The 17306-nt window shown below is 42.1% G+C and overlaps 1 protein-coding gene across 1 annotated transcript in view; it reads left to right on the top strand.

Moving 5' to 3' along the window:
- Positions 1-15361, top strand: part of mocos (molybdenum cofactor sulfurase) — a 224897-nt gene extending 209536 nt beyond the window's left edge. The window contains exon 15 of the mRNA XM_067996069.1: positions 12299-15361. Within this exon, the coding sequence (XP_067852170.1) occupies positions 12299-12430 (132 nt within the window). The 3' untranslated portion in view covers positions 12431-15361. The remainder of the gene's footprint in view (positions 1-12298) is intronic.
- The last annotated feature ends 1945 nt before the right edge of the window (positions 15362-17306 follow it).

Raw genomic sequence — 17306 nt, 5'->3', positions numbered from 1 at the left:
CTCGAGAATAAATGGCTGGGGTTAGGATATGATGGTCTGTAGAATGAGTATAACTGATATTCTCATTCCATGCTTCCTAATGTAAAATAGAATTGGACCTTTTTTCCTCTTACAGTTTTTATTTTCATGATTTCCATCACATGCAGGTTATGCTATTTTATGCTATTGTTATAAAAAGGAGAATGAAAAAAAACATGGAAAAGTTTTTACTGAAAATGTGAATCTGTTCTGTTTTTAAACATAAACAGCTTTGATGTGAAGTATTTTCCATAAAAGCAGAGACAGAGTTCATAGAATCATAGAATCATTCTGCACAGACGGAGGCCATTTGGCCCATCGTGCCTGTGCCAGATCTTTGAAAGAGCTATCCAATAAGACCCACTCCCTTGCTCTTTCCCCATAGCCCTGCAAATTTTTCCTTTTCAAGTTCAGTTCTCAAGGTGAGAATTCCATGGCCAATTTTATCTACATTTAAAGAATGGCTCATGACAGGAACAAAGCTATCACAGCGTTTCAACATTAATGACTTTAAATAACAGAAATTTCCCACAAGCAATTAGCTTACAACATAACCCTGCTAATTATTGAACGGTTGATCGAAGTGATCAATCCTTCTCTTTTTTCTTCATTTTGCAAACCAAACACATTAAATGAGATCAAAAGAAAATAATCAGCATCTCAAGCAAATTGTGCTGCAGATTTTTTATTTTCATTTTTACAAAAAAATCTTTAATTCGTGGTGCATTCTGTGATTATCCCAGAGTAAACCATTTTACTTTTTCACATGAGAGCAGAATTTCTTTGAACAGCTGAGGGTCAATTTTAACTCGGGGCACATTCGGAGCGGGTGGGGGCGGGGGTTTAGGAGGCAAGGCGGGAGGGAAACCCCTGCTTAGAGTTCAGCATTGTGCCCAAGCCATTTTAACTTGTGGGCCTCATTTAAATGCTGCAGAAATGTCTCCTGCCCAAAACCGGGAGGAATGACATCAGGGCCAGCAAGAACAAAAATTGAGTCAGGAGCCGGAGGTGGCCGGGGACCCAGAATAAAGTTAGTGCTGGGGAGGGGAGTTTCCCGGGGGTGTTGGCACTGGGATGGAAGCAGTGTCGGAGCTTGTGAGGCCCAGGGGAGCACTCCTGCTCCTCATTGCTCACAAGGATACCTCAGAAAAGTTACATTTTTGTATTTACCATTGTCTCCCGCCAGGTCTTGTGGTCATGTTTAGCATTGTGCGGGTCTGTAACTAGTGGGGTGCCGCAAGGATCAGTGCTTGGACCTCAGCTGTTTACAATCTATATTAATGACTTAGATGAAGAGACCGAGTGTAATGTATCCAAGTTTGCTGATGATACAAAGCTAGGTGGGAAAGTAAGCTGTGAGGAGATCACAGAGTCTGCAAAGGGATGTAGACAGGTTAGGTGAGAGGGCAAGAAGGTGGCAGATGGAGTATAATGTGGGAAAATGTGTGGTTATTCACTTTGGTAGGAAGAATAGAAAAACAGAATATTTTTTAAATGGTGAGAAACTATTTAATGTTGGTGTTCAGAGAGATTTGGGTGTCGTCGTACAAGAAACACAAAAAGTTAGCATGCAGGTACAGCAAGCAATAAGGAAGGCAAATGGCATGTTGGCCTTTATTGCAAGGGGGTTGGACTACAAGAGTAAGGAAGTCTTACTACAATTGTACAGGGCTTTGGTAAGACCTCACCTGGAGTACTGTGTACAGTTTTGGTCTCCTTATCTAAGGAAGGATATACTTGCTTTAGAGGCGGTGCAACGAAGGTTCACTAGATTGATTCCTGGGACGAGAGGGTTGTCCTATGAAGAGAGATTGAGTAGAATGGGCCTATACTCTCTGGAGTTCAGAAGAATGAGAGGTGATCTCATTGAAACATACAAAATTCCGAGGGGGCTTGACAGGGTAGATGCTGAAAGGTTGTTTCCCCTGGCTGGAGAGTCTAGAACCAGGGGGCATAGTCTCAGGATAAGGTGTCAGCCATTTAAGACGGATGAGGAGGAATTTCTTCATGCAGAGGGTTGTGAATCTTTGGAATTGTCTACCCCACAGGGCTCAGGATGCTGAATCATTGAGTATATTCAAGACTGAGATCAATAAATTTTTGGACTCTAGGTGAATTAAGGGAGATGGGGATCTGGCAGGATCGTGGAGTTGAGGTCGAAGATCAGCCATGATCTTACTGAATGGCCTGCTCCTGCTCTTATTTCTTATGTTCTTATCCCGAGATGTTTCGTTAAAATGGGTTCGCGGTGCCAGTGACATCATCATAGAGTCATAGAAGTTTACAACATGGAAACAGGCCCTTCGGCCCAACATGTCCATGTCGCCCAGTTTATACCACGAAGCTAGTCCCAATTGCCTGCACTTGGCCCATATCCCTCTATACCCATCTTACCCATGTAACTGTCCAAATGCTTTTTAAAAGACAAAATTGTACCCGCCTCTACTACTGCCTCTGGCAGCTCGTTCCAGACACTCACCACCCTTTGAGTGAAAAAATTGCCCCTCTGGACCCTTTTGTATCTCTTCCCTCTCACCTTAAATCTATGTCCCCTCGTTATAGACTCCCCTACCTTTGGGAAAAGATTTTGACGATCTACCTTATCTATGCCCCTCATTATTTTATAGACTTCTATAAGAGCACCCCTTAACCTCCTACTCTCCAGGGAAAAAAGTCCCAGTCTATCTAACCTCTCCCTATAAGTCAAACCATCAAGTCCCGGTAGCATCCTAGTAAATCTTTTCTGCACTCTTTCTAGTTTAATAATATCCTTTCTATAATAGGGTGACCAGAACTGTACACAGTATTCCAAGTGTGGCCTTACTAATGTCTTGTACAACTTCAACAAAACATCCCAACTCCTGTATTCATTGTTCTGACCAATGAAACCAAGCATGCCGAATGCCTTCTTCACCACCCTATCCACCTGTGACTCCACTTTCAAGGAGCTATGAACCTGTACTCCTAGATCTCTTTGTTCTATAACTCTCCCCAACGCCCTACCATTAACGGAGTAGGTCCTGGCCCGATTCGATCTACCAAAATGCATCACCTCACATTTATCTAAATTAAACTCCATCTGCCATTCATCGGCCCACTGGCCCAATTTAACAAGATCCCGTTGCAATCCTAGATAACCTTCTTCACTGTCCACAATGCCACCAATCTTGGTGTCATCTGCAAACTTACTAACCATGCCTCCTAAATTCTCATCCAAATCATTAATATAAATAACAAATAACAGCGGACCCAGCACCGATCCCTGAGGCACACCGCTGGTCACAGGCATCCAGTTTGAAAAACAACTCTCTACAACCACCCTCTGTCTTCTGTCGTCAAGCCAATTTTGTATCCAATTGGCTACCTCACCTTGGATCCCGTGAGATTTAACCTTATGTAACAACCGACCATGCGGTACCTTGTCAAAGGCTTTGCTAAAGTCCATGTAGACCACGTCTACTGCGCAGCCCTCATCTATCTTCTTGGTTACCCCTTCAAAAAACTCAATCAAATTCGTGAGACATGATTTTCCTCTCACAAAACCATGCCGACTGTTCCTAATCAGTCCCTGCCTCTCCAAATGCCTGTAGATCCTGTCTCTCAGAATACCCTCTAACAACTTACCCACTACAAATGTCAGGCTCACCGGTCTGTAGTTCCCAGGCTTTTCCTTGCCGCCCTTCTTAAACAAAGGCATAACATTTGCTACCCTCCAATCTTCAGGCACCTCACCTGTAGCTGTCGATGATTCAAAAATCTCTGCTCGGGGACCCGCAATTTCCTCCCGAACCTCCCATAACGTCCTGGGATACATTTCATCAGGTCCCGAAGATTTATCTACCTTGATGCGCGTTAAGACGTCCAGCACCTCCCTCTCTATAGTATGTACACTTCTCAAGACATCACTATTTATTTCCCCAAGTTCCCTAACATCCATGCCTTTCTCAACTGTAAATACCGATGTGAAATATTCATTCAGGATCTCACCCATCTCTTGTGGTTCCGCACATAGATGACCTTGTTGATCCTTAAGAGGCCCTACTCTCTCCCTTGTTACTCTTTTGCCCTTTATGTATTTGTAGAAGCTCTTTGGATTCTCCTTTGCCTTATCTGCCAAAGCAATCTCATGTCCCCTTTTTGCCCTCCTGATTTCTCTCTTAACTCTACTCCGGCAATCTCTGTACTCTTCAAGGGATCCACTTGATCCCAGCTGCCTATGCATGTCATATGCCTCCTTCTTTTTGACTAGGGCCTCAATCTCCCGAGTCATCCAAGGTTCCCTACTTCTACCAGTCTTGCCCTTCACTTTATAAGGAATATGCTTACCCTGAACCCTGGTTAACACACTTTTGAAAGCCTCCCACTTACCAGACGTCCCTTTGCCTGCCAACAGACTCTCCCAATCAACTTCTGAAAGTTCCTGTCTAATACCATCAAAATTGGCCTTTCCCCAATTTAGAATTTTAACTTTTGGGCCAGACCTATCCTTCTCCATAGCTATCTTAAAACTCATGGAATTATGATCACTGGTCCCAAAGTGATCCCTCACTAACACTTCTGTCACCATCCCTTCCCTATTTCCCAAGAGGAGGTCAAGTTTTGCCCCCTCTCTAGTCGGGCCATCCACATACTGAATGAGAAATTCCTCCTGAATACACTCAACAAATTTCTCTCCATCCAAGCCCCTAATGCTATGGCTGTCCCAGTCAATGTTGGGAAAGTTAAAGTCCCCTACTATTACCACCCTATTTTCCTTGCAGCTGTCTGTAATCTCCTTACATATTTGCTCCTCATTTTCCCGTTGACTATTTGGGGGTCTGTAGTACAATCCTATCAAAGTGATCTCTCCCTTCTTATTTTTCAGTTCTACCCATATAGACTCCGTGGGCGACCCTCGGATATATCCCCTCTCACTACTGCCGTGATGTTCTCCCTAATCAAGAATGCAACTCCCCCTCCTCTCTTACCTCCTGCTCTATCTTTCCTATAGCATCTGTACCCTGGAACATTGAGCTGCCAGTCCTGCCCCTCCCTTAGCCATGTTTCAGTAATAGCTATAACATCCCAGTCCCATGTACCCATCCATGCCCTGAGTTCATCTGCCTTGCCCATCAGACTTCTTGCATTGAAATAAATGCAGTTTAATCTAGACTTCCCTTGGTCTTTGCCCTGCTTTCTCAGACCGACTGTCCGGTCATGTTTTGTACACTCTCCCTTACTGCCTTTTGTTTCTGTCACCACTTTACTTCCCACTGACTTCCTGCATCGGTTCCCATCCCCCTGCCACATTAGTTTAAACCCTTCCCAACAGCACTAGCAAACACTCCCCCTAGGACATTGGTTCCAGTCCTGCCCAGATGCAGACCGTCCAATTTGTACTGGTCCCACCTCCCCCAGAACCGGTTCCAATGGCCCAGGAATTTGAATCCCTCCCTCTTGCACCATCTCTCAAGCCACGTATTCATCCTAGCTATCCTGTCATTCTTTCTGACTAGCCCGTGGCACTGGTAGCAATCCTGAGATTACTACCTTTGAGGTCCTACTTTTTAGTTTAACTCCTAACTCCCTAAATTCAGCTTGTAGGACCTCATCCTGTTTTTTACCTATATCGTTGGTGCCTATATGCAGCACGACAACTGGCTGTTCACCCTCCCCCTCCAGAATGTCCTGCAGCCGCTCCGAGACATCCCTGACCCTTGCACCAGGGAGGCAACATACCATCCTGGAGTCTCGGTTGCATCCGCAGAAACGCCTGTCTATTCCCCTTACAATCGAGTCCCCTATCACAATAGCTCTGCCACTTTTTTTCCTGCCCTCCTGTGCAGCAGAGCCAGCCACGGTGCCATGAACCTGGCTGCTGTCACCTTCCCCTGGTGAGCCATCTCCCCCAACAGCATCCAAAACGGTATACCTGTTTGAGAGGGGGATGGCCACAGGGGACCCCTGCACTACCTGCCTGCACCTCTTACTCTGCCTGGTGGTCACCCATTCACTTCCTGCCTGTACTCCCTTTACCTGCGGTGCGGCCGCAACTTTCCATATAAAGTGGGCAGGGACCTCCCATGCCCAATCTGAGGTAAGTCAAGATGATGGGGGACATGGTGGGATCGCGCCTCCGCCATATCAATCACCCCCACCTCCACCCCCAGCATTGTCCTACCGGGTGGGCAGAGTTAAAATTAAGCCTCTAATTTCAGAACACCATTCTACAGATGCACTAAATAGAAATCAGGAATTCCCTATGGAGGTGGAAGGAAATCGAATAAAGGGTTATTGCATACCTCTTAGCAGCAGCAGCACAGGCAGAGGCCTGGTAGGAGGACACCTGCCATCTTGGCTGCAGAAGATACAAGATCAGAATAAGGAGATAATTAACGGAAATACACTAAGTACATAGACAACAAAGGAGGGGATGGCAAAAGGAAATACGAAAAGGGTAGGAAGGAAATTTAAAAAACAATTTGGAAGGCAAAGAGAAACTACGAAATTAAATTATCAAGGAATATAAAAAGAAATAATAAAGTATTCTACAGACATATAAATAACAAAGTCAAGAGAGCTTGCGCACAGAGGTTGGGAAGGATCTCTAACTGGGAATTTGGTGATTGTGGGAATTAGATGCAGAGGGGAAGGAGGTGCTAAGTGATTTAGACTAAGACTGAGCGGAGCATAAAGGGAGCCGCATGAGGAATCAAAACAAGGCAAGGAGGAGTGCCGAGGATAAGTCAGAAAATACTTAGGAACATAGGAACAGGAGTAGGCCATTAAGCCCCTCGTGCCTGCTCCGCCATTTGATAAGATCATGGCTGATCTGTGATCTAACTCCATATACCCGCCTTTGGCCCATAGCTCTTAATACCTTTGGTTGCCAAAAAGCTATCTATCTCAGATTTAAATTTAGCAATTGAGCTGGTATCAATTGCCGTTTGCGGAAGAGAGTTCCAAACTTCTACCACCCTTTGTGTGTAGAAATGTTTTCTAATCTCGCTCCTGAAAGGTCTGGCTCTAATTTTTAGACTGTGCCCCCTACTCCTAGAATCCCCAACCAGCGGAAATAGTTTCTCTCTATCCACCCTATCCGTTCTCCTTAATATCTTATAAACTTCGATCAGATCACCCCTTAACCTTCGAAACTCTAGAGAATACAACCCCAATTTGTGTAATCTCTCCTCGTAACTTAGAGGGGGTGCAACGAAGGTTCACTAGATTGATTCCTGGGATGAGAGGTTTGTCCTAAGAGGAGAGATTGAGTAAAATGGGCTTAGTCATTGAGCAAATTCAAGACTCAGATCGTTGGATGTTTGGACACTAAGGGAATCAAGGGATGTGGGGATAGGGTGGGAAAGTGGAGTTGAGGTAGAAAATCAGCTATGAACTTTCTGAATGACAGAGCAGGCTCGAGGGGCCAACTCCTGCTCCTATTTCTTATGTTCTTACAACAAAAGAAAAATCAGGATAGAGATCGGGCCACTAAGGGATACACACGATAAACTCACAGGCAATGACACCTAAATGACAGAAATATTAAACAATTATTTTGCCTCCGTATTAAACAGGGAGACTAACATGGTGGGCATGACATTAGAAGAAATCAAAAAAGATATAAAGACATTTAAGATAGAAAGGGCAGAGATAATTGATAAACTAATCAAACTTAGAAGGGATAAAACCCCTGGTCCGGATGGATTGCATTCGCGCATATTAAAAGAAATTAGGGAAGAGATAGCAGAGGCACTATTACATATATATAAAAATTCATTTGAAAAGGGAATAGCGCCAGAGGACTGGTGGACAGCTAATTTTGATTCCTGTATTTAAAAAGGGAGATAGAACAAGTCCAGGGAACTATAGACCAATTAGCTTAACATCAGTGGTAGGAAAGATAGTGCAATCTTTACTCAAAGATGTAATAGAAAAACATCTCGAAACCGAAAATATAATAAAGAATGATCAGCACGGATTTCAAAAGGGAAGTTCATGCTTTACCAACCTTATTGAATTCTTTGAAGAAGTAACAGAAAGGGTAGACGAGGGTAATGCAGTAGATTTTTAAAAATTATTTGTTCATGGGATCTGGGCATCGCAAGGCCAAAATTTATTGCCCATCCCTAACTGCCCTTGAGAAGCCTTCTTGAACCGCTGCAGTCCCTGTGGTGAAGGTTCTCCCACAGTGCTGTTAGGAAGGGAGTTCCAGGATTTTGACCCAGCGACAACAAAGCAACGGCAATATATTTCCAAGTCGGGATGGTGTGTGACTTGGAGGGGAAAGTGCAGGTGGTGTTGTTCCCATGTGCCTGCTGCACTTGTCCTTCCAGGTGGTAGAGGTCGCGGGTTTGGGAGGTGCTGTCGAAGAAGCCTTGGCGAGTGAATGTTTCGATGTAATAAATTTGGATTTTCAAAAGGCCTTCCATAAGATACCGCATAGTAGACTCATGACTAAGGTCAGAGCATGCGAAGTCAGGGGACAAGTAGCAGAATGGATAGCAAGCTGGTTACAAAACAGAAAACATGGAGAAGCGGTTATAGGTAGTTGCTCAGACTGGCAAAAGGTGGGAAACGGTGATTTACAAGGATCGGTGCTGGGACCACTGTTGTTCACCATTTACATAAACAATTTGGACTCGGGAATTGGAAGTACAATTTCAAAATTTGCAGACGACCTCAAATTGGGAGATACAATTAATAACGAGGCGGACTGCAACAAAATACAGGAAGACATTAATAAACTTGCAGAATGAGCATGTAATTGGCAAATAAATTTCAATATAGATACGTGTGAGGTATTACATTTTGGTAGGAAGAATGAGGGGGCCACATACTGCTTAGATAATAAGAGTCTGAATGGGGTAGAGGAGCAGAGGGATCTGGGGGTACAGATACACAAATCACTAACGACGCAGGTTAATAAGGCCATAAAAAAAAGCAAATCAAGCACTGGTGTTCATTTCCAGAGGGATGGAATTGAAAAGCAGAGACGTGATGTTAAACTTGTTTAGAACCTATGTTAGACCACACTTGGAGTACTGTGAACAGTTCTGGTCTCCATATTATAAAAAGAATATAGAGGCACTGGAGAAGCAGCAAAAAGATTTACTAGGATGAAACCAGAACTGAGAGGTTATAACTATCAGGAAAGATTGAGCAGGCTAGGGCTCTTTTCTCTAGAAAAGAGAAGGCTGAGGGGTGACCTGATTGAGGTCTTTAAGATTATGAAAGGGTTTGATAGGGTAGATGTAGAAAAGATGTTTCCTCTTGCAGGGGAGACCACAACTAGGGGCCATAAATATAAGGTAGTCACTAATAAATCCAATAGGGAATTCAGAAGAAACGTCTTTACCCAGGGCGTGGTTAGAATGTGGAACTCGCAACCACAAGGAGTAGTTGAGGTGACTAGTGTAGATGCATTTAAGGGGAAGCTAGATAAACACATGAGGGAGAAAGGAATAGCAAGATATGCTGATAGGGTTTGATGATGTAGGGTGGGAGGAGGCTTGTGTGGAGCATAAACACCGAAATGGACTGTTTCTGTGCTGTACATTCTTTGTAATGTTAAAAAAAAGTAACAATGCCTCAAAAAATATACGTAAAATAAAATTGCAAGTTGTTCTGGATGATATTATTATATATTGCTGTTTACTGATTTTTGACTACAAAATTCAGATGGGCCTTTACCCATTTCATTTTAATGGACTATTACAATGATGCATACATAATGGGATGGAAGACAAATTTATGCAAAATTTAAAGAAAAATTTAAGTGCCCAAAGAGTTTGTAAAAACATAAATATTTGTTATGCATAAAATATCACTAGAGTTATGTATCAGAGCAGAGAGAACTGCTACTTTCAGATGCTTCTGTCCATGATCTGTTTCTTTCCTATTTATTTTGCATTTTTTCTTATTTCCCTATCTTCCTACCCTCTCCTCAGAGGCAATTACAGATAAATTAATTTTACTTTAATGCACTTTGACAGTCTGTTAACTGAAAGTATGTGGATTTTACGTGCTGCATGAACAGCATCATTTCAAAATACAGATATTTAAAGAATTCAGTTACAAGGAATAACCATTTAAAAATAGGAAAATATAATAATAGCTATGTTAAACTTGATTGAAAAATCGTACTATAGTGAGCATGGAAGAATTATAATAGAATCAGTATATTGAAAAAGCTAAGCACAGACCTCAAGGGATCAGCCTTCAAAGAAAGAGTGGTATCAGGAACCACTAAGTGCAGGCTGACTAGAATGAAATACCATACATCTTGTATCAGGAAAAGGGATTCTAAATTTTACAACTGTAAAGTGGGCTTGTAGTTATGATATTGGCTTCCCAGAATTATTTTAGTCCTCGTTCTTGGATTGCTTTGATACTAGAAGTCAATAGGCAATAGGCACCTTAACTTTGTTCACCCAGGACGCGTTGTTGTTTGTTTAGCTAAACCAAGTGCTAAATGGAGAATATTGAAGGCCCATTATATAAATATGGGGTAGAAATTAGTCTGGGCCCTTTTTTGAGCCTGATGCAATCCGCAAATTGTATCTTGGGCCTCATTACATCTACATCTTTGGGGCAAGCTGCAGGCCCTTAGGTAAGTTTCGGGAGGGGGTGTTAGATTGGGCAGCAGGGGAGCTAATTGCCAGAACTGTGGAGTTAGGGGGAGAACTCCGGATCCTCTTCACTCCACAGAAAGATTTCTTTTTAAAAATGTTAAACTTACCTTTCATTGGTGGCTGTAGGGGCCACTGAAGAATCTTGAGCGGGACAGGCCTGATGCCTTCACCGTTCATCGGTAACAAATTTTATAAAGTGTTAATTGTATGATTTAGTGTTGATTGCATTCAAGTGGTGCATATCAATTGGGGACACTCTGGTATCCATTTATATGAGAGCTTACCTGCGGTGTGGAGCTGGAAATATGGATCTCTGTGAATAAAGACTTGGATGCAAATTAGGGCTATTTGCCCTTCTCAAGGGCAATTATGGATGGGCAATAAATGCTGGCCTTGCCAGCGACGCCCACATCCCATAAACATAGTCCAGACTCTAGTATTCTATCCTTCACCACCTGGCTATCCAGTTTAGAACACTTCAATAGGCAATAGGCACCTTAACTTTGTTCACCCAGGACGCGTAAAACATGGTCTCCACGAATTTAACAGTGGGACCAACATCCCACTGCTAAATTGGTATGCTCTGTGCCCATTTTACCTCTTTCCTTCATTCACTCTTTCCCATTCTTTCAGTTCATGTGTTTCCAGAGTGAACAGTACACTCTGTTTTTCTCAGTCATGGGCATGGTAGTGTAATGCTTAAGGCACTAGAATGGCAACCCAGATCTCACGAGCTTAAAGCCCACCATGACAATTTGTGCAATTGAATTCAATAAAAATTGTAGGGTTGTATGATCACGAGTCCCTTTAAGTCTGTACCTTCTATCCCTTAGGCCTTGCAGAAGAGTTTGTAGCTCCTGACCATCAAATTGGTCTTTCTCAATCAGTAATGCCCAAAACTGCAACAGTTTGGTGAGCCAGCTTTGCTTTCGCAGTGCTGTTTCTGGTGCTTAACTTGCTCCTATTTGCAGCTTTCAGATGATTTTGAGGAGTTAGTGTTGGTTGTTTCTCATTAGTTCACTATGTGGGAAAGAATAGTGGAATAAATTCTCCCAGAAACTTTTAGTAACTCAGTTTTCCTATGACTATCACATGAACTGCAATTTTCAGGCTATAAAGAGAGTGTTTCAAAACAAAAGTAAATAGAAAAATGGAAAAAGTGATAGAAAGAAAAGAAAATGTACACATTAATAGAGGACTGAGACAATCAAATTCTCCATTATTGTTGAGGCTGGGCATCATCTTTGATGTCAGCCAGCCTAAATTAAATATGGTGGTGAGTTAGACTTTGAGCCTTGAGGAATCCTTTTACATAAAATTTAACCTCTTTAGATTATGTTGATAGGGTTGAGTCAATAATAGGGTTGTTTGTATAATGGTCTATGGAAGGAGTAGGCTTGATGGATTGAAGAATCTTTGTTGTTCTATGCTTTCTTATGTTCTTTAACTTTTTTCTCTTGTATTTATTTAAGTTTCAGATAACTAATAGAAAAATCAGCGCTTTTCTTGTATCTGGAACAATGATTTTGGAGTCGGAAGCATCAGTTTCTAATCTTGTCTTGCTCCAACAACTCATAGGCATTTTTTTCTTTGCCTGATTGATAGAACTGAGTAACATGTCAAATAAATAATCTGTGGCATTTTAACTGAAGTCATGTTCTTTCCAGATGACCTTTGGGACATACCTGCTTCATCAGCTACCAGCAACCTCAGGGCATTGTGTAATCCTGGCTGTCGGATCTCAGGTCTTTGTGAAAAAGAAAGAGGAAAGTACTACTACACCTTCTGCTGGACAATGACATCCTCTACAGCGGCTGTAGGAGTGAATATGAATGTATTGCACGAGCAGGCTTCAGCATAACTTTACAATGAAGTTATGAATTAACATTCCATTTATGGTTCTCCAAAGTAAAGCCAATTCCAGTTCACTAGACCGAAAACCTATTAGTATTACACGATTACCTGATCTAAAAAAGAAAATACATATTATTTTCAGCTGTGAATGAGATCACTACAAAATAGGAATTGCCCAACTGAATCTGATTTGTAAGTTATTTCAGTTATTCCTTGTACTTGACTGTACTATTGTGTAATTTTCAATATATTGGGGAATTAGTTTAAAGACTTTATATAGTTCAACGTGTGAAGGAACTGAATTATATCAACTGATTTTTTTTTTACTGTTCACTATTCATATTATACACAAATAGATTTTGTTTTTATTCTTCTTCCAGGCTATTAAAAGCGGGACATTGGGAAAGACCGTGGTTCTATTTATAAATCACTCCAGAGACCTCATTGTGATTAGCTGGCATAGTAACATCTGCAAACTTATTATAAATAGTCTGTGGTTGTAAAACTGAGGGAAATAGAGACAATGGCCTAAATCTTCCAAGGATGTACCGGGAGTGAGGAACCTCATCCACAATTTACCAATGTACACTGGTAGCAGTGAGGTTCCTTGTTACTGGTGTATGATAAGAAAATTTAGGCCAGCAATGTTTAATTGGCACATTAATTTTGTTAAAACTAAATTCAGTTGGTTAATCTAACCTACGCAATAATGAGGGTGTTGCAATTGACCTCAGTGCTCCTGGGTTAGGCTGCATAAATTAGCCAGGATTTTTACTCCTGATCACTCATGACCTCTATTAGAAAATGCATGTGGAGGTATTGCATGTTCACAACTCTGATCTTAGCCTCCCTTGCCCAGTTGAATGGCCTGTCAACTGTCACTGCCCAGGCTTACATATGAAGAACTGTGGCTTGCGTAAGGACCACTAAGGTACTTGGAGAACCGTACCACAGCTTGAGTCACTACCTTTAGGAAGAGAGGGAGGGATAAATAGAGAAAACTAAAAGGAAATCCAGAACTAATTCAGCAGTTTTTGTTATTGATATTACTATAGAATGGCCAACACAATCACAAAAACTAAGAAGCCCAAACCGTGTCTTCTCAATGATTTCTAATTGCATGCATTGTACTCATGCCACTATACTGGCTGTTCCATTGCTCATCTACACTGCCTAATGTCATTTGTTACAGTGAGAAATAGAGTGATTTGATGGTATTGTCAGACATGGATGCTGGGGCCCACTCCACACCTAATGCATAGAGCGCAGAGAACTGCTGGTAGGAAGTGCCTCGGGCTTTATAAGCCTGTGTACCAACTGTGCTCAAATCTCACCAAAGTCCCAGATGTTATGTAAATTAGGAGGGCTCTTCATATTGCAGCTGGAGTCCCTGAGCACCACTACAGACTCTGACTCTGTTTCCTACGGAGGTTTCAGGGGAGACCCACCTCAAAAACTACAGATTGTAGTCCTGGGTTTCCTTCTTCTCATAGAGCCACCCTTCCTTGTTCCTTGGTTTATTTTGTAGTCTCCAAAAGTGAAATCTTGAAAGGGGACTTAGGTCACTACTACCTTAAAGAAAAAAATGGTGACACTGTAAAAGGCAGCCAACAGCCTTTCTCTCACTGTTGCCACCTGACATTCTCGTCCCCAATCTCTCTAGTGCTTACAGTATAGCATGTGCTAAACATTGGGAGTACCTCTAAAATATTTAAAAGAACCGACTTCACATTACTGTTCAAGGTCAGCTAATTTGGGCACAGGCAAGGTTTCACCTTAGGAGCAGCAGTCTTGGCAGAACTGCACCGGTACTACATTATCTGCCCCAATATCTCCTCCAAGACACCTCTCCTGACAATATCACCAGCACTTACTTTCCAAACAATTATTTTTTTAAAAAGTAAACAAAACGATATTAAAGATAATCTTGATTATTTATAACTGAATTTACAGGGGTGCTGATAGCTAAGCTCTCTTTTTAATATTTGTACTAACAAATTGTGCAATTATTATTTAAATTGTTTAATTTTTGTGATAATTGTAAAAGATCTTGTATACTAGTGTTAATTGTTTTATTTTTACAATATTGATGTATAAAATTATCAGCATCTTTACATGATGAAAAATAGGGAATCAGCATGAAAAATCTGAATCTCTTCTCCCCATCCCTGCCTCCACCCATTGGGGGTAATATTAACTTTTATCGTTGGGCGAAAAACAGGTGATAATGAATCAAGAGATCATTTTACACCTCACCTGATTTTCTTTTCCAGTGGGCGAGGCTTGTAAACAGGCCCCAAACCTTTACTAGGGAAAGGCAATCGATTGTGGATATAGCTCCGCTCCAAAATTCCACAGAGCAGTTTGGGACGGGGATCACTGATGACCCAGAGGGAGAAACTGTTTCCACTTGCAGGAGGGCTGGTAACCAGAGAACACAAATTTAAGGGAATCGGCAAAAGAGGGGAGATGAGGAGAAGTCATGCAGCGAATTGTCCTGATCTGGAATGCACTGCTTGAAAGGGTGGTGGAAGCAGATTCAATAGTAACTTTCAAAAGGGAATTGGATAAATACTTGAAGTGGAAAAATCTGCAGAATAATGGGAAAAGAGCAGAGGAGTGGGACTAATTGGATGGCACTTCAAAACACTGATTCTATCAAATTATATTTTTATTTTAAAATTGACAGAGGATAACTTTAAAAAGTGTGCAAACAAGTGAGGAATTAGGTGAATTAATTATTACAATATTATTCTGATTATTTTGGAAAATGGTAAGTAAGGAGCAAGTTGTTGTTCTAGATAATGAACTAAACATTGCTTACTGGCTCACAAGCATTCTACAAGATATAAATTTTGCACAACAAAGAATAAAAATCAACTAAAATCACCAAGTATTAGCATCACTATTTTTACCATATTGGGGAAGAATTGATTTACTTGATATACGTGGCAGCACCATAAGTGCATTCAAAAAGAACTGCCCTGAAAGTGCACAGGTCTGTGATCCTAACGTAAGTGCCTGAATGCGTTTGCCAGGAACCTTAAAGGTCATGATATTGGCCTGCTCCATGCAGGTGTCAGCCAATTTCCTGCCTTCGCCAACTGGTGAGTTCCATCAAAGTGTTGGGTTGGGACCCGCAGCTTACCAGATCCATGCAAATGAAGCCCGAGCCTCAAAATTGTCTTAGACTTCACGACAGAAACATTAGGTGGGCGGTGTGCACCCTCTGCCCACCAACCACCCATTTTGCTCCGCTCTTTAAAATCAGCCCCAATATCTCCACAACCAAACTCATTGACAAGGCTCCCTCATGAACAATGGCCAATAGGGTGAAGTACTAAAAGGTGAACAATGCCTATGGAACTGGGAACCATATCCAGGTAAGGCAGTCAACATCTTCAGGAGAGATGGGGAGAAAACTGCAGGAGAAAAAGTACGAGGAACTGCAGTAGAGTAACAAAATGTTTTTATAAGGGTGGTAACAAAGTTGTCCAAGCATTGATCTCAGACGCAGACAAGTGATAAATTTGCTGTGTTTACTTTGGAACTATGGGAAATCTCCGTAGAAAAAACACAAACTTCAGAAGACAGATAACCTACTATTCACTCAGCAATCATTTCTTTTCTGATTTCCTGTTTTACAACATTTGTAAGTTAGCTGACAGGTTTTTGGCAGAGTTGACTCTCGGGCTGATCCAATATAGTGTAACTGGAAACTCTTCATTCCTAAGCTTTCTTTTGACATAAGGAATGAGGACCTTTCTTTTATATATAATTTTTTTTACTGGGTTCTCAAGAATGTACATTCACATTTTATGAAATTATTATACAGAAAATATGTTCACATATATTTTGTGAAGCCATTATAAAATTAAGGGCACATTCGAGGGCCCAAGGAAGCTATTTAGCACTGGGTTCTGAGATTAGTTAGTGGAGAAGGGTCTTCCTTACTGGTTGGGTTTGCTGCATTGAGGGAGTAGTTTGTGTCAAGTGGATCTCCAAGAATGGTCCCCAGACTGCCTGGTATTTTCCAGATGGAAGACAAACAACACGCATTCTCATTGGCAGATATCCTACGTGTGTTTCAGTCACATGTGTTGTCGGTGGGGCTCCATTCTGTCATAGAGGGAGAATGGATCCTCTTGGAGCTAACGGTGACAGTAGTTATGCTAGTTCATTGCAAGATGCTCCTCTCTAGTTCCGTCCTCTAGGATTATGAGACCAGTCATGTTCCTTCTGATCTCCCAGATTGCTGTCCAGAATGGCTGGATATGGGGGGGGGGGGGGGGGGTGTATGACCAAAATATGCATAGGAGGGTGGTCGTCTTGTTATGACCTCTCCAGCAGTCATCTGGTATGGAAGGGTGGAATGGCCTGGCATGGCCCAGCATATCCCTCACTTTACCATTATCAACAAGCCAGGGGATCAACCCTGCTTCAATGAGGAGTGTAGAAGAGCGTGCCAGGAGCAGCACCAGGCGTACCTAAAAATGAGGTGCCAACCTGGTGAAGCTACAACTCAGGACTACATGCATGCTAAACAGCTGAAGCAATTTTTTATAGACAGAGCTAAGCGATTCCACAACCAACGGATCAGATCAAACTCTGCAGTCCTGCCACATCCAGTCGTGAATAGTGGTGGACAATTAAACAACTAATGGGAGGAGGAGGCTCTGTAAACATCCCCATCCTCAAAGATGACGGAGTCCAGCATGTAAGTGCAAAAGACAAGGCTGAAGCGTTTGCAACCATCTTCAGCCAGAAGTGCCGAGTGGATTATCCAGCTCGGCCTCCTCCGATATCCGCACCATCACTGAA

Source organism: Heptranchias perlo, chromosome 2 (assembly GCF_035084215.1).
Source record: "Heptranchias perlo isolate sHepPer1 chromosome 2, sHepPer1.hap1, whole genome shotgun sequence".
Lineage (NCBI taxonomy): Eukaryota > Metazoa > Chordata > Chondrichthyes > Hexanchiformes > Hexanchidae > Heptranchias > Heptranchias perlo.
The sequence above is the reverse complement of the archived record's forward strand: the minus strand, read 5'-3'. Positions and strand labels throughout refer to the sequence as shown.